This window comes from Hemibagrus wyckioides, linkage group LG08 (genome assembly GCF_019097595.1).
Source record: "Hemibagrus wyckioides isolate EC202008001 linkage group LG08, SWU_Hwy_1.0, whole genome shotgun sequence".
In the NCBI taxonomy this organism is placed as follows: Eukaryota; Metazoa; Chordata; class Actinopteri; order Siluriformes; family Bagridae; genus Hemibagrus; species Hemibagrus wyckioides.
In genome coordinates this window covers 10447315-10472335 of record NC_080717.1, presented here as the reverse complement: position 1 = coordinate 10472335, position 25021 = coordinate 10447315, and the positions used below count along the sequence as shown (strand labels likewise).

The following is a 25021-nucleotide window of genomic DNA, read 5'->3' as shown; positions in this document are numbered from 1 at the left end:
TATTCACCCGTGTGGTTCCTCAAACACACACATATATAAATGGACACACTTAACACTTATAGTGTTGGATGATAAAAACAAATGAGACCTAACTTGTAACTAGTGTTAAATATAGTTGGAACAACTCTAAAACTATTTTGCCTATTCGAATACAGTGCGCAGTTCAGTCCCTACTTTCAAAAAGCTCTCCTCAGTAGCACAAAATCGTACTGGTCCTTTTCCTCCTCCATTAGCCAAATCAGGGTTCTAAGTTTAATCTTATTTTGAACAATCAGAATCAGGACCGTGTTTCAGGAAAAGGCAAGAAAAGAAATGAATCACGTGGCTTGCGCCATGTCTAAGGGGCATCCGTTCAGGAATAACAGCCTTGCCGATTACTCTGCACTATGGTACCCGATTTTGGTGACATTGAGGCTGACCTTGGAGTCACCTCCCCCGCTGCCGCACTCTCCCTTGTCGTACCACCATTTGTTTTTCAATTTGTCCAAGAGGCCTTGCTCATTCAGTTTTAAAACTGCCAGGTTAACAGCGTTTCTTGAAACAATAAAACATAACTTGTAAGTAAATGCACAGGTTCTTTGAGAAATCTAAGGCAATAGCATAGTAGTAGTAACGTAGAATAGTAGTGCTATTGAATATGCTGATCGTCTACTACTTAGACTTCAGTGCCATTATATAGTATCAAGTATTTAGAATGGGCATTGAAAGAGCACGAAAGGACAATTTGGTTAAGAATTTTCACGGAGGTGAAGGTAAGAGACGCTTAGAGCAAAGAAAGTGTTAAATATCAAAAGGTGGCATGGAGGGTTACACTGTTCAGAACTGAAGTGTGCGGGATGGGGACACTCGTCATTGAGAAGAAAAGTAACAACAACAAACACCATGCAATTAACATTCGTCACAATTGACAGCGCAGCTTTTACAAGCTAAATTGAAAAACCATTGGACTGTTAAATTAAAACTGACAACACAACAGTCAGGAAGGACAGCACACAAGATAGAGAGAGAGAAAGAAAAGAGAGAGAGAGATCAAAGCATGAAGAAAAGGAAAGCGAGAGACGGTAAGAGAGACATAAAAGGTGAAATGGTCGTTAAACTTAGCCCCAAACAATCTAAATTGGATTTCTGATTCTATTAAGAAAGAACACAAGCACACAAAGGAGAAAAAAAACACAGATAATCATCATTATCTTCTTCAGTCAAAGAACATTAAAGAGAAAACATTATACCAATACCTCATCAGTGTTCATTGAAGGAAAAACAATGGGAAAAAAAGGGGACGGAGAAATAAAGAGGGGAAGGGAAGGAGGGGCAGAGAAATGACAACACAAGACATCAGGGTAGGTGGAATACTATAACAACATGGAGAATATTGTTATATTATTCCACCCACCTTAATGCTGAGCCCTTGGGGGTCGCCACACCATAGCCTTTAGAGTCGAGATTTCCTCCGACTTTCATGGTGTCGCATGGCTTCCTCTGCTCGATGTATTCATTCATGGTGGACTCCAACAGAAAGGCAAACTTGCCCTTCGACTTTCGCACCCGGGCCACCCCATCTGGCGTGGTCTTGGCAAAAACAGATGGCTCGGCAGATTTCATGTATGACCACATTTTTTCATACACTGCTATTTTCGAGCGCTGCAAGACGAGGGACGAGAGAGAGAGAGAGAGAGAGAGAATCTGATTAGTCAGAAGGTAGTAATTCATTTTCTATAGCATCAACTCTGACAGTAGTGCTGGCAGTAATTTAAATCACAGTTTCAACACTTTATATTAACTGTGTGTTTATATTAAAAGCGTGTTCTAATATATTATCGTTTCTGTACAGATTGCTCATTCACATGGACTTGTAGGGAGGATGCGCCACATAATCTAGGCCTAATAATAAACAGATGTAAAAAACGCTATTTAACTAATTAAAATGTATATTCATTGCATAGTGATCAGAAACACACATTATTCTTGAAATGAGTCTTTATTATCAGCACTTTGAAACCATCTGAGCTAAAGCTACTTTTTTTTCCTGGTTTAGAATAGGGGATTTGGGGTTTGGGGTGGTCTTTTGAAACAAAGGTTGTATCTGTTAGGTTTATGGAAGAGACAAAAAAATAAATGTGTCTTTCATTGTCCCATTTAGGTATCATATATATATATATATATATATATATATATATATATATATATATATATATATATATATATATATTAATGAACGACACCTAAATATATATATCAGGTATAAGAGGAATAAGAGGTATAAGAGGAATAAAGTACATCACTCCTAGCACAACCTGCCACTTCTATATATATATATATATATATATATATATATATATAAAGTTGTAATCTTAGATATTAGAGGAATAAAATACATCACTCCTAGCACAACCTGTCACTTCAGTTCTGTTCATGACACCAGAACCAAAGCTGGTTATAAAACACCACTGACATGATCTTGCAGATATACATAGGACATTAAGTATCAGTCTGTATTAAATGTCACGTTATGTGCTTTTTCTGTCTATGATGCCTATATTTAAGCCATTGAAGAAAAAAAAAATCAACAGTATTAAATGAACTCCTATTAAATTCAGTTTACTCTCATGAACTGTCTCTTACAGACCTGCAGCACACATAACCTGTCATTTTATACCATATGCCATCTTAAAAACAAAAAACAGAAAGCACTGCTGAGAAAACCAGCAACACTCACAGCTGTGAATGTTGCGCAGGGGCTAAGGTCAGATGAAGATATCTGTGCTGTCTGAGCCTGGGAAGTATAATGGGTAATGAGCATGCTCTGAATTATTCAGTGGGTGTGGACTTCTATTCTAATTTCATTTTGTGGCATTTTGAACACGTCTGACACATATTATGGGCCATGATTCCAGGTCTCTGCCCCAGGCACACTGAAGTTCAGTGTCATTTTGCATTTTGAGGCACACGGTGGACATGTAGGCAGATAAAATGCATTCTGTGTTTGTAGTAATGGGGAGCTTGCCAAAATGGCTGAGCTTTGGACAAGCTGTCGAGGTTGCAGTATCAATTAGAAGCAAATCCAGCAAGGTCAGGACATAATGACACATTGAGCTGGGTAGGGGAAGCCAGAGCATGTGGCTTAATGCACCAGGAGAGTGCCAATTCTTGTTTTTCTTATGCACATGCATAACAAGGTAGTTTGACAACAAAATATAATCTAGAAGCCTACAAACATTTATGGTACAGTGTAGTACATATAAGTGAAAAGGGAGTATAAACGATTTGATGTATTAATATGAGGGAATTTTTCTGGCATGGTATCTGTCCACAAATGGAGCCTGTCCACATGACGGCTCACTCAATGGTTTAATCAGTATAAAAATGATGTAAATCATATGCTGCGGTCAATTTCACTGGCCAGGAAACGGTTTGCCTTTTGCCTCTCCCATCAACTCTTCAAGTCTGATGTAACTCATTCAACAGTGATACCTGGAGATGGGGTGATTAGGATGAAAGGCTCACAGCTTGTGGAACTCCAGAAGCAGCAGACAGTTACTGGTAGGCTGGTAAGTGGAGTGAGGCAATGGCAGTTGCAGAAGCAAAAGCCTGGGTATGGTAGGAGTTTGGCGAGTCCACTGAAAATGACTTTTATTTGGCCTTGAAGAGATTCTGGCAAATTGCCGGGTGACTCAGGCAGGGAAACAAGTCCTTGCCCATACTGTTTACAGCGAAGATGGAGAACTGTTGACCTCAAGCAGGGACGGTGGATGGAGTGCTTAAAGAATCTACAGAATCCCACTGACATTGAGAAAGTAGAGTTGGAGGACTCAGAGGAGGACTTGTCCATCACTAGGTTTGAGTTTACTGAGGTAGTTAAACAACTCCTTAGTGGCATGGCTCATGGGTTGGAAGACATTAACCCTGAGTACCCTTAATGTTGATGTCTTGGCTTGAGAACAGTGCCTCTGGATTGGCAGATTGAAGTGGGGGTCCATTTCTGTAAGAAGTGGAACTGGAGGTGTGTTCCAAATATAGCAGAATCACACTCCTTAGCCTCCCTGGGAAAGTCTATGTCAAGGAACTGGAAAGTAGTGTCAGGATGTTAGTAAAACCTCAGATTCAGAAGGAGCAATACAGATTTTTTCCATTCCGTGGAACACGGGACCAGCTCTTTACCCTCAAAAGGCTCATGGATGGCCCAGATGTCCTTCCTGTCTACATGTGTTTTGTTGACTTGGAAAAGCCATATGACTGTGATCCTCACTGGATCCTGTTAAGGGTGCTTTAGGAGTATGGGATATCAGACCTGTAATTATGGTCCATTATGTCCCTGAATAACTGGAGCAGTCGTATTAAAAACATCAGGTTAGACGTGGTCCTAGAGCCCAGTTAATGATTCTGTTCATAATTTTTAAGGACAGATTCTTTAAGCACACTAAAAGGGCAGAAGGTGACCTCTATTTGCAGATGATGTGGTTCTTTTAGTTTCATTGAGCCATGACCTCTAGTGTGTACTGGGATGGTTTTTAGCTGGGTATGAAGCGGCTGGGTTGAGGGTCAGCACTTCCAAATATGAGGCCAAGGTTCTCAGCCAGAAAAGTGTGGTTTGTTTTCCTCAGGTTGGGAATGAAATACTGCCTCAAGCAGAGAAGTTTAATCATCTCAGGATCATGTTCATGAGTGAGGGTAGAATGGAGCAAGTGGTTGATAGACAGAGTGGTGCAGAGTCAGCAGTTATGTGGATATTGTACCGGTCTGTTGTACTGAAAAGAGAGTGGAGCTTAAAGGTGAAGCTATTAATTTACCAGTCCATCCACATCCAAACTCTCATCTACGGTCAAAAGCTGTGGTTACTGACCGTATGAATGAGGTTGCGGATACAAGTGGTGGAAATAAGCTTCCTTCATAGGGTGGCTGGGCTCAGCCTTACAGATGATAGCAAGGGTGAGGACATTTAGGGAAAGCTCAAGTTAGAGTTGCTGCTCCTCTTTCTGGAGGATCAGGTAAAGGGGTTTGGGGGATCTATCTAGGATGTATCCATGTGAAGGTGTTTTGGAAATGTCCAAAGGGGAGAAGACCCTTCAGCAGCCCAAGGACTGGATGGGAAAGTGGCTAGGCAGAGGAAGGTCTGGGTGTCTCAGCTTAGACTGATGTCTCTACCTAGACAAGCAGAAGAAAATGAATGGCTGGATGATGGATAGAGTGGTGTCCACCTCTATCATCCAAATCTTTGAAATACATGGAAGAGGGATTCATACCTCCAGTTCAAATCTTATGGCTCATGGTAACCCAACAGCATAGGAAGATGCTTGTTGGTTTAATTAATTTCATTTGTTATACACATGCACATAATAAAGAAATAATAGTAAATTATAAGGACGATTGTTTCATTCAATATGAGGCTCTTGATTTAATATGTCTGTGTATTGAACAATACATTCAGCATATTGTAGACCAAAGAGAAACACTATAACAGAAAAAAAGCACCTGTCAGTTACATGTTCCAGTATTTCTGATCACTTAAAAGAAAGATGCCATGTTGTTTAAGTTGCTTAAAACATCTAGATATAAATATCAGATCTATTGTCTCACATTCATCTTTTGATCTCAAACCCAAATGTCTTCAAAAATCAAAAGGTTTGGCCAGGACATTCCAATACTTTCGAAGAGGACTTTAAATATGATGACATGTTTAGATTGTAGCTTATCTGACTGACTAAAAAAGACAAAACCTTCACATCTCTGTGTCTGAGGTATCAAGCTGATATGTGTTTGCCCAACAATTTCCTGACACCTGCCTCAAGAAAAGTATCGTTGGAGTTGGTGTGTCCAAATGAGGCTGAAAGAATGGATTTTGTCATTGATTACTGCAGAAGAAATGTGTGCTGTCTCTCTGCTTTATGAAGTCAATTCATCAATACCGGTCCAGGAATTAAATGCCTTGATGACCCAAATTGGTCACTACAGGGTTGACTGTCAAAGAGGAAGAGAGAAAGTATAAGACAGACATATATATAGAGAGAAAAGTAATGAGTGGTGGCATAATGGGAGAACTCTACACAATCGTATGTCTGCTGTGTCTCAGGTCTCCATTTAGAGCAAGTCATTCACCCACCACAACACAGCGGTCATTTAAAATCCAATTAAGATGCATGAATCAAAAGGTTCATCACTGCTAATTAAATGGACATTTCACTGGCTGATTATGTCACCCCACAGTTACATGCATCAGCCCTCTTCACTCTGTCTGTGTTTTGCCTCCTACAAATGTAACGAGCAAGCATAATGCAGCTGTAAGTGTTCTTTCGAGACAACAACCTTGTCAGTGCTGCCAATTTATTTGGCTGAGAAAGAAGGCAGATGCTTTTTTTCCAGTCTACATTTCTACCCTGAGCTGCGATATGTCACTTCCACTGCTATGGATGTCCTTATAACAAGGTTCAGGACAGGATAGGAGAGGAGAGAGGGATAGGCCAGTGGAGTTGAGAAAGGGCGCTACTGACTAAATCAGATCCTGGCTGAAAGTGTCACTGGTTGGGGCAAAGCCAACAGATGTAGTGTCAAAAATTCTAACCACTAACATCACTACAATGTCTACAGCATCATTTGCATGTAACAGTAATAATATACATAGCAAAAGTAGCTGATGCAACTCACATGACATCTCACACTGAGCTAACTCATATGATGAGCTTCTAATGGTTCTGATTAAGGTAAGAAGTGGGTTTAAAGGACGCAACCTTTCTCAGACCTTCGGTCATTCTAAATTTAACAGAACCGAGCTTAATCTGTGGAATTCATATACATTTCCTAGAGCAACAAATTGCTTTTCTTTCTCGCATCTTTACAATTTCTAGTTATTTTCTAACTTTAACTGTACTGAAATGCCTAGAAACTTTTGACATCTATGTCACAGATATACCTTATGCTCATACTGAACAACTTTTAGATGGCACAGTGACTGGCATTACAGGGGAGACTTATGAAAGCAAATGGCTCCTCACTGTCCAATCACATGCTGTCCAGTCACACACCACACACTAATAAGCTAAAGGTTAGGATTTCCCAGTTCACGAGCTGGATATATGGGCAGCATACCCTCAAAAAATAACCTCTGCTGGTTAATCAATATAAAGTCTGGATAAGAACTAAACAGAAATGGCAAATAAATGACAGGAGGAAAAACAAAGCCATTGTAATTTGTCATGTTGTTTAAAGTGTATGTAAAAAGAGGCATGCTTTTGGAGCTATTATGCTATTAATTTATGCTTAATTAGAAGTGCTACTAAAAGCCCTCATGGTGGGAAAGAACAGCCAGAGAATCTTCTGTCAATCATCTATTGAACAAGGGAGATGAATATTGATTTATCTGAGAAGGTGCAAATAAAGAAATGTTATTAGAAAGAATGTTTTATATAAATGGTTGACCAAAAAAACTACATGATTTAAGAGTTTTTAATCTTAGACTATTTTTATGGTTCTTCTTTTCTAACTTTGTGTTATATCCTCATGCTTCAATTTTACTAAAAAAAAATCCATCCATCCATCCATCCATCCATCCAGCCATTCAAACAAGCATCACGAAAATCGCAAACATTTTTGGAATGAAGAATTATTATTATTATTATTATTATTATTATTATTATTGTTGTTGTTGTTGTTGTTGTTGTTTTAGTATAAATTAATGCATATCTTAATCCCTGCTGAGATTGACCCAATGCCAAAACTAACTAAGTACAATTGACAGAATCACTGTATTTGTAACAAATAAGACTACACTAACAACACTGTGAGTATCAACAAAAAATAGAACAGATTTAAAAAAAGAAATAAATATTTCTTATATATATATTTACAGTGTCTCACAAAAGTGAGTACACCCCTCACATTTTTGTAAATATTTTATTATATCTTTTCATGTGACAACACTGAAGAAATGACACTCTGCTACAATGTAAAGTAGTGAGTGTACAGCCTGTATAACAGTGTAAATTTGCTGTCCCCTCAAAATAACTCAACACACAGCCATTACATGTCTAATCCGTTGGCAACAAAAGTGCGTACACCCCTAAGTGGAAATGTCCAAATTGGGCCCAAAGTGTCAATATTTTGTGTGGCCACCATTATTTTCCATTATTGACCCTCTTGGTCATGGAGTTCACCAGAGCTTCACAGGTTGTCACTGGAGTCCTCTTCCACTCCTCCATGATGACATCACAGAGCTGGTGGATGTTAGAGACCTTGCACTCCCCCACCTTCCACTTGAGGATGCCCCACAGATGCTCAATAGGGTTTAGGTCTGGAGACATTCTTGGCCAGTCCATCACCAAGGCAGTGGTCGTCTTGGAGGTGTGTTTGGGGTCGTTATCATGTTGGAATACTGCAGCCCAGTCTCTGAAGGGAGGGGATCATGCTCTGCTTCAGTATGTCACAGTATATGTTGGCATTCATGGTTCCCTCAATGAACTGTAGCTCCCCAGTGCCAGCAGCACTCATGCAGGCCCAGACCATGACACTCCCACCACTATGCTTGACTGTAGGCAAGACACACTTGTCTTTGTACTCCTCACCTGGTTGCTGCCACACATGCTTGACACCATCTGGACCAAATAAGTGTATCTTGGTCTCATTGGACCACAGGACATGGTTCTAGTAGTCCATGTCCTTAGTCTGCTTGTCTTCAGCAAACTGTATGCGGGCTTTCTTGTGCATCATCTTTAGCAGAGGCTTCCTTCTGGGACGACAGCCATGCAGACCAATTTGATGCAGTGTGTGGCGTATGGTCTGAGCACTGACAGGCTGACCCCCCACCCCTTCAACCTCTGCAGCAATGCTGGCAGCACTCATACGTCTATTTCCCAAAGACAACCTCCGGATATGACTCTGAGCACGTGCACTCAACTTCTTTGGTGGACCATGGCAAGTCCTGTTCTGAGTGGAACCTGATTTGTAAAACCACGGTATGGTCTTGCCCACCTTGCTGCAGCTCAGTTTCAGGGTCTTGGCAATCTTCTTATAGCCTAGGCCATCTTTATGTAGAGCAACAATTCATTTTTTCAGATCTTCAGAGTTCTTTGCCATGAGGTGCCATGTTGAACTTCCAGAGAGTTTGAGAGCGATAACACCAAATTTAACACACCTGCTCCCCATTCACACCTGAGATCTTGTAACACTCCATGACCAAGAGGGTCAATAATGGAAAATAATGGTGGCCACACAAAATATTGACACTTTGGGCCCGATTTGGACATTTCCACTTAGGGGTGTACGCACTTTTGTTGCCAACGGATTAGACATGTAATGGCTGTGTGTTGAGTTATTTTGAGGGGACAGCAAATTTACACTGTTATACAGGCTGTACACTCACTACTTTACATTGTAGCACAGTGTCATTTCCTCAGTGTTGTCACATGAAAAGATATAATAAAATATTTACAAAAATGTGAGGGGTGTACTGACTTGTGAGACACTGTATACATAAGTTTTAGATTTATAATATTTAGAATATAATCAGTCTCACTTAATATATTTGACCATTGACTATTTTCTGTATTCTGATGCACTGTGGCCTTCCTTCCTTCCTTTCGCCACTTGATTATTCCTAGCACTATATACAAACCTGCTAATCCAATAAATCTATAACATAATCTCATCATTATCAGTCCTAAAACCTGACTCGCAACACTGCACACACACTCTGGTTTAAAAGGAAATGAGAGAAACTGATTTGACTGGGTTTTTCAGTCCTGCACATTACCACCTGCAGAAATACTGAGAATATGTAATATTCTTGTGACCTTGTGATGTTTTGCTTTTAACCCTGCGCATTTGTCAAAAACCGAGGCCTTAAAATGTACCAGATATTTCAGATTACTATCACTTTATACTAAAATAGTTTTTGAACTCTGGTGCTAATACAGGGAAGGCATCCAATATATTCTTACTGTAGAGTTGCTAAAGGTTGGGATCTTCCAGGGCTAGAAAATATTCTCAGAAAATTGTCAGAGGTGAAAGTGTTGCTAATGTGTCAGTATCTACTCAAATTAAAGTGGAATTATCGAGCAAGAGAGCTAACATAAAAATAACCAACATATGAAAATTTACCTGAAAAAATTTGAAGGTGTTTAGGCCCCCAGGGAGGTGAAGGAGATTTTATTTTATTTATTTTATTTTTGTTCACTTCACTATATTAAAAGCTTTTACTGGGCCGAGATGCTCAAGTTCAACACTGCTATGTTGCGGCTTATTCATATTCAGACGCATATAGATATATGCATATAAGCTATATATACCCATATATATATATATACTATATATACGCATATAAGCTATAGCATTAACTCCTCCGTGTTCATGAAAAGGTCACTGTAGATGATAAATGTGCATATTTTAAAAATCTTTTTTTGTACATTGATGAACTTGATTGTTTGCTAAACAGAAATGATTAAGTGCTTAACTCAGCCCATTGGATTAATTAGCGTGCAGTCATTGGCTAGATAAGAAAAGAGATTTGTAATGAGTACATTAAAGCTCTAAATAAAATTCTAACAACAAAACGATTTTTGTTTCTTGCTAAGGTAATTAAGAAGGCATATTTGAACTTCAGTAACACTTAAGTGAAATATAATTACCCCAAAATAATACTTAGGTATAGTAATGAAGTACAATTACTTAAGAACTTTTCCCTCTGGAAACCGTCACTGCTTCCAAGGGCAATACAAAGCCATCTATTCTCAACCCTGAGTACATTAATATTAAGAAGTACAAAACAAACAAAAATGCACAGATCTGATATGACTGAATCACCAACATTGCCTTAATTCGGACTGATTAAAACAGTCTAGTACATTTCTATTGTACTTTGTAACTGTGGCACATTTCAGAGCGCTGCAGGAGTCATTGAACCAGGTAATGCTGCAAAGTCTGAATAAAGCTGCTTCCTTAATACTAACACCCACATAATCTGTATTGATTTTGGGTTAGGCAGCATTTCTAAAAGTGCAGTCCACATGGCCTCTGAAAAACCACGACAAGTTCTTTCCCTGCATTGCAGCTTTCTTTTACCCTACACCTCTGTCCCTGCTTTCTCTCCTTTCTGCTCCCTCCATCCTTTCTCCTCTGAGCACTATGCAGTTCACTGTCATCTTCTAGTACACGGCATTGTCCTGCTTCCTGTTCAGCATTTGCTTTTTGTAGCAACACTTTTTTTTTCTTCTTACAGTTGCAAAAAAGTTTGACATCTACTACGTTTACAGCACTTAGCTGTAGATTTAGGTATCAGTGAGGTAAGCATGTGCTAAAAACTCCACAGTACTAGGTCAGGGTGTAAATATGGCAAGTACCAAGACACCAAGGGATTAAGCAGGAAAGGATTTGATGATATTTAAGAGGAACAAGGTTGTGAGTAGAAATGATACTGTATGTTTAAGGAAAGTACAATATGATTATTTACATTATTTACAATGTAAATAATACAAAAGACAGGAAAGTTATTCAACCTAAAAGACATCATGATACCACTTAAAAAGTTGTCGTCTGTTATCGTCAGTGCTTTTTTCAGTCATTGCTTGTTATGCCAAAAGTGTTATGCAATTATAAGGTATTTCATAATACATATTTTTCTGCATAACACCTAGAAAGGGATCTCAGTGAAAAAATGAGTTAAACTATCTTAATATAGAAGAGCGCTTACTATGGCATCGATGCGCATGATACCTGGAATTAACACCAAATATTTTCCGTCTTGGTACTTCGGTGCTTATGTTTCAGCTGGAATTAGACATGATGATGTGTGGAGACAGAATTCCTGTAGAAGGTTATTGCAGCTTGATGTCCTTCATTCTACCCTCGCACATTTTCCACCCACAAAGCCTTCTGGTTGTAGAAGAGAGCTTAGTTTGTACATTTATAGACACGTATTATATGAGCGCCGGTGTTCTTGTGTCATAATTGCTCATGGGTAAAATTCATTTTCATGCCTAGAAGAATGCAGTACCTTTTTCTTTTCCAGTCTAATTAATCTGTAGATTTTGACTAACACATTACATACTATATTTAGAGGTGTTGCTAAGGGGTTCATTTCAGGTTTGAACCTCGCACACTGAAACATTTTATAGCAAATAATGCTCTTGTGGCTAAATGAGGGAAAAACCCAACAAATATATTCCAAAAAAAATAGTGGGAATCCTTCCCAGAGGCGTGGAGGTTATTAAAATCAGAGGGAACTAAATCTGAAATGTGTGAGTTTTAGGTCAGGTATTTAGCCATATAGTGTATACTACATATATGTATCAAATAACATTTGCAGTAATTGTGCTATAATGATTTCAGTAAAAGGCTCAATGAAGTCATCATTACGATTCCATAACAAACATCCCCAAATGTCCGTGAGTTTGTCCCTTAGTTTGGTTAATCACATATTATTGCCTACCAGCTGCTATGATGAGAAACAAAATGAGGAGAATATTACAATTTTTTCGATTTCCCATGTGAAAGCCAGTTAGCTGTACTCTGGGCACAGTCTGCAGCACCCTGAAGACTTTCCTGTGTTGCTGCGTTACCTGTGATTCCTCCTCTAAATGCTAAACAAACATCCCCTCCCAGAAAACCTACAGAAACCCGCAACAATTACACACATTTTAAAAATCTGTTTATTTGACTCGTCCACCATATAAGTCCTTTCGTATGCTGTATTACTATTGAAATGATAACGTTAAACACAGAACCAGCATTGTGCTATAACGATAAACAACCCAGATGATATTAACTCATTTATAGGACTCCGTAATTCCGAGGTGTGTTGAATAATATGCTTGATTAGACCACGTAAATGCTATTTTTACTGCACGCTCGTTTTAATAGTCTTGCATTTAAAATTTCAGCAGTGGCCTGAAAGCAATATTGTAGCTGTGATTTGTGAGTAATGTGAGACAGTTGCAGTGTGTCTGTAGCAAGTGTTCACTCAGTGGGAAGGCACTCGTGTGGTGTTCTGCAGGATGCACCATGGGAGTCTCCCATTTCAGCTGGTGCACATTACTGAAGAGACAGATGTAGGCACCTTACGGAGCAATTGATCAAAGATCAAGTGTTTTTGTTCATCCTTGCAGCATATCATCCTCTTATTTGTTTTGTGGCTCTTTCAGTGTGCATTGTCTTTGGCAGGAGAAAATCAGCTCAATTTATGCAGGCTGCAGCATTTCCATGACAAGCAGGGTGAACGCTGGGCAGTTCGGTGATTCATCATGTTCATGAACAAAAAATTGCTACTTTAATATATATATATATATATATATATATAAAATGGCTACAGTAAAAATGGTTATCCTGCTGGATACATGGGATAAGCCAGATTTCACTTTCACTGCTACCTAAATCTACATGCTGTATACACAGGCTTCTACTCTATGTCTCCTTGAAAAGTCCATCTTTTAAGTTTTTTTCATTGCATTGCTCATTATCTTATGGTTAGATGCATAGATGAACATATGATATGTACACTGGCTAAGATATCGACAAACAGAGAGCAATTAAAACAGAACTCCTATTGCAGCATTGCAAGATCAGGCTTCTAATTATTTATTTAAATAAATCTTAATTGGCAAAGTGTGAGGCTATGTGAAAAAAAAAAATAATAATGCAAGTAGCATTAAATATTAATCCTGTACCACGAAAATAAATATGAACATAAATGTTTCATCAACAGCTAGTCGTGTAAAATATTTATGCATTCTATGCGTTCTAGCCTACGGGACATTTCTTTTATTTATTTATTTATTTATTTAAAAAGCTGATTTTCTAGATATGTCCATTTCTAGACAACGGCAGGAGTGTTTTAACAACACTACTTCTAACATATGAAATTTAATTTAATAAGTTCATTATAATGCTATCCCCCCAAAGGATTTGCAGTGCATCCCACAGCTATCCATAAAAGATCAAGGCAGGAACTAAATAATACATATCCCAGCAAGGCGGCACAGGTAGAAATATCAGCATGCATATCGTATTCCTGTGCTTGCTCCAGAATCTTGGCATTCGCCCTAAACACCCACATCAATGAATTTTTTGCAAATCCATAAGAGATGATTACGGGAAAAAAATATAAATAAGTCAACAGCGGGGACTGTGTCAAAAGATGACATATGTCTCGCTCAGAATGTTGTGGCTGATCTGAAACATCCAGCTGCTTTCTTCCGTCTGGGTCTAATTAAACCAGAATGTGGTTCCTGAAAACCAGATCTGAAATAGAAGTCGAACCCCATTAATCAGTATTTTTTTCCCCCTGTCAGCCCTCTGATAGTTTTAATTAAAAACCCCCTGGAACAGTGGTTCACACATGTCATCTCAGATTTGAAAGCCTCAGCATGTAAGTAGGACACTCATTATATAGAATGTGGGAGATGTCCTTAATGGGCATCTGGATGTCTTGCAGTAAACCTTTAATGACATCAAAAACCTGCCACCGAGCAAACCTGTAACTGATGGAACTTGGCTGAGGTACTAAGCGCCAACTATCCTCCAACTAATGGAGTTGGCTAAGAACAGTACAGAATGTTCAGTATTTCTGAACTCCATTTCCATTTACTTCTCAGTATGTACACGTCCATTATATCCCTCCAGTCTTAAAAAATTACATACTTGCTATAAAGTGCTGTCTTGTGGTTCTTCTGTGTTGTACACAGCTTGTATAACCACATAATTTGGTAATATATTCTTGCTTATGGTGAGGTCTTGAAATCAGTGCTTAAGATGTAAAATTCAGGACATACGATGTCATCAAACATATAATATAGAAGTGGGGGAATTTCTTCACTGTGAAAATTGATTCCTGTAGATTTTTTTTGGGCTTGGTGGCATCTCAGCTAAGATCCAAGGGATCTACTAGATTTTAGTTTTGGACCCTGATAAAGCTTTAGAAACATTTCTACAATGGCTCACTTCTGGTAAAGATGTGTGTAAGAAATGTTCTGATTTGGCTGACTCGTAGTACATGCATCACAGCGTAACTACATGCCTTTGGCACTACAGCGTGGGCCTGATTTGGGCTGTCATTCACTCCCATATCTGGGTCACATCTAAGCTAAAGGAAATTTGCTGACTGGGTTAGCTAACCCAGTGAGCAAAGGCAAGCTGTAAAATGCTTGCGCAGTCATGTTTAGCTGCCTGACTAGGCTAAAAAAGCAGGTCGATACTGGTTATGATACTATACATTTTATGACCATATGTATGTAGGCACCAGACCATTACACCAAGTGCCTGTTGGCACATTTTATCCCAAAGTTAGTCCCTTTGCTGCAGTAATAGCCTCTAAACTTCTGGAAAGTCTTTGCACTGGATTTTAGAGAATGGCTGTGGGGACATTCCAAATAATCCCACTCCAGCAGTGGCAAACTATATATTTTAGCCCAGGTTTGAACTCCTTAGTTCAAGCTACAGCATACAAATACATCCTGGACACTTGCATGCTTTCAACTTTGTAGCAACAGTTTGCAGAAGAATCACATATGGTCAGTGAAATCTCACAGGACAAACAGTCTTCTAGTAATGTTTCTGAAGTAGCACAACATGTATGCATCTATGACAAATTGAAGATATTGACCATTAAAGATACTGTTTGAATCTAGTGTCTTTCTGGTGTCTTAGGAAATATTAAAGTGCAAAGTGTCTACATGTACTAAGCAGGAAATATATCATGACTTTGCCCAACATAGATTCATCAATATTTCCATATACAGCAAACACACAATGCTCCTCTTATTCATATCTATAGTATATTTGTAGCTGTTCAGATCAAATGATCTGTTCATTCTGAATAATCATCTCTAATTTAATGTTCATACCATACCAATAGAAACTCATTATCTTATTTCTCTGGCTGCTGGGTAAAGAAGAAAAAAAAATGCATGTGACCTTTATCAGAAGCCCACTAAACCTAATTGTCTGCGAAGCAGCTACAAATAAAAAATTGGGCACTGCGCTTGTCCCAGGTACGCAGGCTACTGATTTACATACACTTACAATGCAATCATGGTGCAGTTGTTCTTCTAAACAGTACACTTTAATATACTGTAGCTTTAAAGACAAGACATGATGATTCATGCTGTGAAGTAGATCCGAAATCAGTTTTGCTTCTCGTCTAAACATGGATGATAGTTAATTTCAGCCTTAATTGCAACACCATTCCCTCTGTGCCTGCAGACATATTGCTTACTTCATCTCCCCCTGTCTTTCAAGTGCACTTTTTGACCCCCAGGGCCTTTTTTCATCACGTCCAATTTGCTTGCCCAGGAAAAGCAACTAATTATGTTTGGGGATTTGACTTCTTTGGATGGAAGGACGAGCTACGGGCTTTGATTAGACTGCTTTATCACCCCCGAACCCTATTACCCTCTTGACTCTGATGAACCTACTGTACACAGTACTGGCTGTGCAACTTCTAACCTCTTTAACAGCCTGCAATTTCAAAAGTCTTACATATAGGCAGAGTATTCTACATGTTCCCAATATTTGCAACACTAAAACAGTACCTTATTACCAGATTAGATTACATTATTTGGATTGAGGGATGGTAGAAGACTTTAAAGTCTCTATAAGCTTCGTCATTTCGGTAGCTAAAACTGCTAAACAAGCCAGAAATTAATTTAAGTCAACTGTCCAATTATCTGGATGAATAATTGATAACAAAACCTAACAAATACATTTTTGTACACAAAGTATAATTTTGCTCAAAAGATGAACCAAATTAGACAATTTTCTGTAAGGTCAAATATCTCAAGATTTTTTATTTTTCATTTTTGAGGGCCTTTCATATAAAAGATGAAGGCAAACTCACCCTAAAGAACTCTTTGGTAGAACCTGAGTCCAGTGTTCCATAGGCAATCTCAGTTTGTTTGGCTAGATCTTCTGCACTTTCAATGGGCGAGACCATTCTCTCGACTGTGAGGAAGGCAGCCAGGTTAGCAGTATAGGACGAGATGATGATGAGAGTGAAGAACCACCAGACACCTCCCACTATTCTTCCCGATAAGGACCTGGAGAACATGTGCACAAATTGTACCATTTAAACCATGACATAATGAAACAGTACAAACAGAACAAAGTTAATAATCTATGTCTGATCCCAGACGAGACATCTGTGCAGTGTCTAGCACCAGTATCAGAACAAAAAATAACAGTATGCATCATTACACAAGGACATTGTGTAGGGTGTGAGGTAAGCCTAAAGAGGCAAAACAAATTAAATTGAGAAATGCACCAGAAAGTTAAATGGAACGCTCATGACAAATTATTGTGAGAGAAGACATTTTGGTGTCAGGGTGATGCATGGCTGACAGCTGTGTCAGATCTTAAATTATTCTACTCAATCAGTAATCATAATTCAGATCACTCACAATCCTCAGAATGCCTGAAATGACCCATGTATGTAATATGGCAATGTGAAATAGAATTCTGCATTCCACTTCAACTTATTTTGTTATTTGTTGCTATTTGTAACAATGTAGAACTAGAAAAAAACATAAATCCTGGGTATATGATCACGAGGTTCGATGAATACTAATGTAGATGGCTGTGTATGTGATAGTGTACTACACTGAGTGTAAATGTTGGCACATGTCAAAGGCATTAAACAAAGTGTATTGGGTCATTCTGATAAACTTGTGACCAGGGCAGGGCAGGACAGGACAGGGAAAGATGATATTAATAATAACAATAAAGTCTAAAAGCTATCACATGATGCTATAGGCTACTATACAGTGAATATTTTTAGTATCATAGGCAGTTGAGATTTGACAACATAAAATCCTACAGCACACAGTCTAGAGCTCATACTGAACGGTTTTAGGTGTCGGTTTGTTCAACTGTGCTTGAAACAGCAGGTGTGGTTGCCAGGTTTCAGAAAACAATGCAGCCTTAAACTACATCTCAAAAGACTTGAAAGAAACCCAACCAAATTCAGGCGATAGAAAAGAGAGACATGTTTCTCTTCTTTTTCTCAGCCTTTGTGTGGGAGAAAAGGTCACAATGGTGCACATGCATTTCAAATATACAGACATTATCCACTCCATAATCCACTTTTCCTCTCATAATCTTTGCAATATATTTTGTAACACAAATGCTTCTGTAAACTCACTGTCTGCATTTATATTTTGCCTCTGTTTGCAGAAATGTTTTAGATTTCATTTATATTATTTCACTATGATCCAAGATCTTGGCTGCAGGATTTTTTCTTTTTTTTTCTTTAAATAGTCCAATTTGGCAACCTTGTCATTAACCGTTCCTCCTTCACTGAAAATGTTCATATAGCAAGCATGAGGCAGTGTGATTTCTGCCCCAATAGGCATCTTCTATCTTCTGTTCTTCCAGTTCCCAGTTTTCGACCACTAGGTGAAAGAATAACTCTATCGAGCTAAATAAGGAAGTGAACCAGCTGCTCCATGATTGTGTAACATCTAGAAAGGTGAGCAGATCAATGAAACATAGGCTTATATCTGTAAAAAAGCAAGGTTTGTTTATTTATTTATTTATTTATTTATTTATTTAAATTGTTTTCACTCAAAAGAGATAACAGAATATATACGTTGTATGGATATATGAATGAGTAACATTTTATGAACTGCATAGAAATGTTTGCAGGATCTACAGGCAAATGTTCCAAAGGTACATTACTATTATTACCACATTTTATTTACTAGCAGCACTGGATTCCTAAAAAAAGGATACTTTGCCAAGGCAATTGACTGATTTTAGTGAACGTAGTGTAGAACGTAGAACGTTTAGTCCATAGTGAGAGGCACTGCTTGTATTGAAAGATTACCCCTGAATATATGCTGATCCAGTATTTCTGATCACTTGAAAACAAAAGGTTCTAAGTCTAGAAGTAAATATCAAGTTCTGATCTATTATCTCATATTCATCTTTTGAGCTCAAACCCAAATATCTTCAGCACATAGCAAAGCCAAAAGAATTGGTCTTGCTGTTCTGATACTTCTGAAGGAGACTTGATATGGCTTCACACATTTAATACTTTCAAAAGTGGCATTTCTATTAAACAATTTGATTCATTTGAAAGAAATAAGAGGCTTTGCTCAGCTTAGAGCATCTAAAATTCAGCATTATACCCAAGGGTCAAAGTCCAGTATTAATCTGGGCTTCTATTCCCCGAAGGGTCCCCGAAGTCATTTATTAAACAGCTCATTATGATTAAGTGTTTCCAGTAAGCGCACCAACTAAATCTGCACTTTATTGTCTGTTGTTGTTATAATCCCTGCAGCAAAATATCTGAGGTTCAATTGGCTTTCTCGCTTGCACCCTAGACAAATAGAACCTGTTTGGGTTGAAATTTAGATCCACTTGATAGCTGTTTGCTTGCCTTGATTGCAGTTTCCTGTCACTCATGTACTCTGAGAAACACATAAATGTCACACAGCACTGCAGGATTTTATGGACTGATGCAATGTAATTATTTGGTCTGCGCTGGTGTTGACAATAAGGTGGAGAAGAGAATAGTGTTGCTGTGTCATCAAAATAACCAGATTACCCTGAAGATGCTTGATGCATCCATCAACTGCAAACAACAACACTGGACTCATTTCCTTCAGACTAGAAAAATATAAAGTGAAATGCTGAGAAGGAATACTCATAATATAATATTTTATATGTCATGTCCATTATTTAATGCAGATTTAATTCTGATTTGAATTAAGTCTGTAATTAGAAAGGACACATTTACAATGGACACACAAGTAAGTGAAAATACAGTTGTAATCACTTTCAACTAAATTACATTTACACTGACCAGTACACTTCAGTCAATATAAACTAAGTTAAAGCCATGAAAAATTGTCCATTACAATCGTGTATTAAATCACCTAGAATAATCCACTTAGAAACGATGAAAACAGATCTGTCGTGAAAAGTAGAAAGCATCTCATGACTCTGGCAACCAAAAAGAAAAAAGAACCTAGTTGATTACAATTATTAAAATCTCTACATTAAATGTGTTTTCCTCCTCATTAAACAATATTAACTTTGTTTTAATAGGATTAGATTTGTTTTTGATTTTTTTGTACTAAACCCATTTGTTTGCTATTGCTCAGTTCTGTTATTTGACTAAAGCTTTGACAAGCTCCACAGGAGAAATATTTGGAGATGTGCAAAATGATCTGTGACAGACTGCAGCATGATGGAGTCCTAATTAATCAGCTTCCTGCTGCTGTATTTAGGAACAGCTTGAACCCATTTCAGGTGCAAGCAAAGTACTAGACAGACCAACAATAACATAATAAAGGATAAAGATGAGAATAACAAAAAAGAAAAAGAAAAAAGGATAGATTGGAAACAAATGTCAGGTCTATCAAGAATATCAAAATATTATTATGATGTCTGTGATGTCAAATATTTTTACACAGGTAAAGTCAGTATGCTATGAGCCACATGGCATCTGCATGGTAATCACAATGATATCTGCATGGCACAATTTAAAAATCAAGGTTCAGTAGTAAACTAATAAAAGCTATTAAATACCATTAAATAAATAAACTATTAAACAAACAACCAAGCGAATAAATAAAGGTATTATAACTGATATATAACTAATATATAAATGATCAAGTACGTATTCTATGATGTTCTATTTCTACTTATACAGTATACTTCATTAGATAATATTTATATATTTGGTATATAATATTTACTGTTTCATATATGAAATCATTTCCTCATATTATTGCATTTTTATTTATAGTTTATTAATCAATAACATTTTTGGACCTCAGTTTCAAGCTACCTCTTTTCCCAAAAGTTCCAAAAGCTAGTTATCCCAAATATTTAGTAAATATTTCGTTTAATTACATCAATATATATTTATTAATGTTTAATAAGTACAGAATAAAGCATAGTTGAGGGTGTGCTGTCACAGGACAGTAACTTCTGTAACAAAATCTGTCTCCACTGCTTTACAATACAGTATTCAACAGAATAACAGACTTACAGAAATGTTTTCATTTTATGAGATTATTGCAGTTAGCTTTTGTTAATCCATTGCTCTGTGCACAAAACACTAACATGATAAATATTTGGATCAGTGAAAGTTTGGATTCATTTTTGTCTACGCTTCTGAAGAGTTCCTTAATGTTTAAAACAAACTTCGTTTTTGTATCAGATTAAACAAAAATGGAAATTTAATAGGAAACGAACAAGTTTGTGCTTTCAGAGCTTGGATCTCATTGTAACAGATACTGTAATTATTTAAGAAATCATCACAAACCTTCTACAACTGGAATGCAACTACTCAACGTTACCATGACCTAAACTATTCAAACAGCTATTACACACTGCGAATGCACAGACCCTTAAACTGCACACTCAGACCCAAAGTGGGATGAAGGATGGCTTTTTTTATGGCTGTACATTGCTAAAAGTATGAGAGTGGAATAGTGATGAGGCGACCAACCTTGGTGAGATATCACAGCCCTGCTGCATGAATGCCCCCAGAGAGAACCACAGGCTGTTAAAAATCCCAAAGTCATTAGGCGGGTCGGGAGGAGTCTGGGGGTCTTTGGCTTCATCTGTCTCGTCCAGATGCCACTCGTACGGACTGAAGCGGCTCACGAGGAACAGCACCACACTCACACCGATGTAGGCGAACACTATGCACATCCAGATCTCATACGCCAGCGGGTCCAGGAAGGAGAACACGCCTGGCTTGGACTTCTGAGGTTTCTTGATCATAATAGAAATACCCAAGCTCATGAAGGGCTTAGAGAAATCGATCACTTCTTCTCGAACCAGCGTTATAGTCAGTGGTGCGACAGCTATGTCCGCTCTCTGAAAGAAAAAAAAACACGGCACATGTGGCAGCACTTGTTAGTGTCCTGCTTTTTCGTTCAATAGATTTGCAACCCAAATGAACATCCTGAATTTAAAAAATGGACTTCTTAAATGAGGTGCTCTGAATCAGTCACTGTTTTTAGTATTTTTGTTCCTTTGGTAAGCATATCACACAAATAAATGTTGTTTTGAATACATCCCCTTTGAAACAAAATTAAAAAAAAATAACTAAGCAAAAAAAGATTCTAAATAAATACTTTGCCTTTGCCCTAGGGTACAGTTCCCTAACACTGCAGAACTTAAAATAAGGCTTCTGTTAAAAAAAAAAAAAAAAAAAGAGGACATCCACTGCCTCAGAGCATCTAAAAAAGATATGCAAAGCACAACAGTTTTGACTGCACAGCGCTGAAAAGACAGCTGAGCTTTCACAAGCAATTCAATGGCTTAAGCCTTATGCTGACCTCCACTCCATCCGGCCTAAAGGAGAGACTGCAAATCTTTTGCCTAACACTTTCTGTCCTCCTCATGCGTCACCAACTGCTGCTTTGGGAACTGTGGGCTTGAGATGTGACAAGCGGAATCTGTAGCAGCTTCAGTTTTGTCTCTCGAGGGCATTCGAATGTAAGGTCAGCAAGAGATCCCAGATCTCTGATCCTTCCCCCGCCAGGAAGCTATTAGTTATGCAATAAGGCAGGATAAGGTCATGGAAACTTTGCAGGTGACTGGTGGGTATAAAAGCTCCCTGCAAATATTCATTTCCTTTTATCTTGCAGTCAGTAGTGAGTGGAACACTGGCGTACTGTCTCAATAAATCATAGAATAATTTGCATATAAATAGCTAATTAAGTGTCTACCAGAAGTGATTTATCGGTAAGGCAGAAACACACCTTGGATCTCTTCCTGCTGCACTATGGATAAATAATTAGACCTGATCGTCTTTTCTAAATCCAGGGTTGAAATATGTACTAAACGCATGTGTGTTATAGCAAATAATGGTGATGTACATTGCATTTTGGTATGACCGGGGTGGAATTTACATGGAAAGAGAGTAAAATGAAATATATCAGCTGATTATTATTATTATTATTTTTATTATTATTATTATTATTATTATTAATAAAAATAATAATAATCAGTGGGTCATCTTTGTTCATACTCTGCTACTAAGCCAAATGCTTAATTATGCTAGCTTTACCAGGCAGCTCTGTAAAAGCGCGTTTAAGTGACTCATAAAATAGCAGCTTCGGGTACAAAACTATCGATTTGTGGATGACTTTGTATTGCGCTTCATTGTTCATAATACAATTGAGCTGAAGATAAAGAAAATACAAACCTGAGCAAATAGAAACTGAAAAAAAACCCAAAACATCATCACAGTCACACATCATTATACCATGTAATAACCAATTCAAACTGATGTGGATCTCAGCATGACAATCAATACTGAGCATCAACAACAACAAAAGCCTGTACAGACCAACGTATGAGGGTGACCTTTAAAATGCATGGAGAATAAAATAAATATTCTGGTCAAAAGGTCATGCCAGTATTAGCCCTAACTGTCCAGGTTGATGTAGCACACCAAGTGTTCTGGACTAAAAGGGAATATTTTTCTTTTTCTCCTATCAAGAGTGGACTTTTTCCCCCCTCATTTTGAGTGTAATTTCAACCCACAGCACATCAAAACCAGGCAATTTCTTTGGCTGATAGTTAGGAAATTGAACAGATGAGGTAACCCAACCCTCATACATTTTATATACAGCTCCTCCGTGTTCAGTGTAGGCTGGAAGAATTGGGAATGATTTCACTGGCTTTGCCTGCGTTTACAGCGCGGGAGCACTTTGACAAATGCAAAAGTGGATGCTTGGCCTGGTACAAGCAGTGAAAGTGGCTTTCTGATGTAGTGATGCTGAGATGAATCAGTGGGCAGCACGCTGTGAGGCAGTAGACCATGAAACACAATTTTACCGCTGGTTTCGAACCGGCTTTAGCCGCCCCTATCTATGTATGTTAAAGGATGCTATTGCTGTGTGTAATCACAACATGCCTACTGGCTACTGTACCTATAGCCTGTTCGTTAATTGAAATGTTTGTGCTATTCTGTTGTATTTTTTGATGGTCAGTGTGAAAACTATGTTCAGAACTAATTATGTGACTTGAGGTGTGAAAAAAACTGGATGAACATACACGTAATAAACAGCAGAAGCACATAGTGAGTGTCACTATTTGTCTGCACCACTATTCTTTCACAACATGCATTGCATATTAGATTATATTAATATACATTACAAATAATAAAGAAAAAAATAATTTTGTTTTCTTAGAAAAAAAATACTGGAAAAATAATCACTAGAGGAATTCATCCATCTGAACCACTTAAAATGAATCAAGCTCCTTTTTGAGGGTTTTGAGGTCAACTCCAGAGTGCCTCTGCACTCTGACCCCAACTTCCTCAGCTGGGATATGCGAAGAAAAGAATTCCACTGTGCTGTAATGTATTTGTGGCGATAATAAAGGCTTCTTCTAAAATGTTTAGATAGAGCTGCACAATGCTCACAGAGGTCAGACACAGCATGACTGTGACAGCTAATTTATTTAAAGTTTATGGTGCAGGATTATAAATAACACTGACTTTAAAACACAAGCTACTTACACTACATAGAAAAAGGTTGTGGTGTGGACACCTGACTATCACACCCATATGTGGTTATTTCCCCACACTGTGGGCTTCAATTTGGAAGCACAAAGTTGTATAGAATATCTTGTGCTATAACATTACAACTTTACAACTTCTTTCACTGGAACCTAGAGGCCCAAAGCTGTTCCAGCATGATAGTGCACAAAGCGAGCTCTATGAAGACATGGTTTATCAAGAACTTGAGCCCTGACCTCAACCCCACTGAACTGGAGCACTGACTGCACCCCAGACCTTAACACCCAACATCAATACCTGATCTCACTAATGCTGTTGTGAAAAAGAGTGAATATATTATATATTATTATAACTGTAATGAGGATTGAGATGTTCAACAAGCACGTATTGTATGGGTGTGACAGTCTGTGACAGTCAGGTGTCCACAAACTTTTGGCCATGTTGTGTATTACTGTACACTGTGACATAGTGCATTCTCCTCATTTGTTGTCATAAGTGCTGCCTTAATAAATTGTCGGTCACAAACAGGGTGATGCTTGTTTAGAAATATTTAAATAT

General features: G+C 38.1%; 1 protein-coding gene across 4 annotated transcripts in view; it reads right to left on the bottom strand.

Annotated features, from left to right (window-relative positions):
- The window catches only part of gria3b (glutamate receptor, ionotropic, AMPA 3b), a 123995-nt gene that overhangs the window by 5355 nt on the left and 93619 nt on the right, over positions 1-25021 (bottom strand). For 2 of the 4 annotated variants that reach the window (XR_009205294.1, XM_058396614.1), the window contains exons 11-14: positions 21434-21807; positions 16814-17012; positions 1394-1641; positions 420-534 (exon numbers count right to left, since the gene is read on the bottom strand). Coding sequence is in view for 2 of the 4 variants with exons in the window: in XM_058396614.1 (XP_058252597.1) it covers positions 420-534; positions 1394-1641; positions 16814-17012; positions 21434-21807 (936 nt within the window). In the remaining 2 variants the exon portion in view is untranslated. Of the gene's footprint in view, positions 535-1393; positions 1642-16813; positions 17013-21433; positions 21808-25021 lie in introns of all 4 variants that reach the window. The other 2 variants (XR_009205293.1, XM_058396612.1) reach the window with 2 other exon arrangements.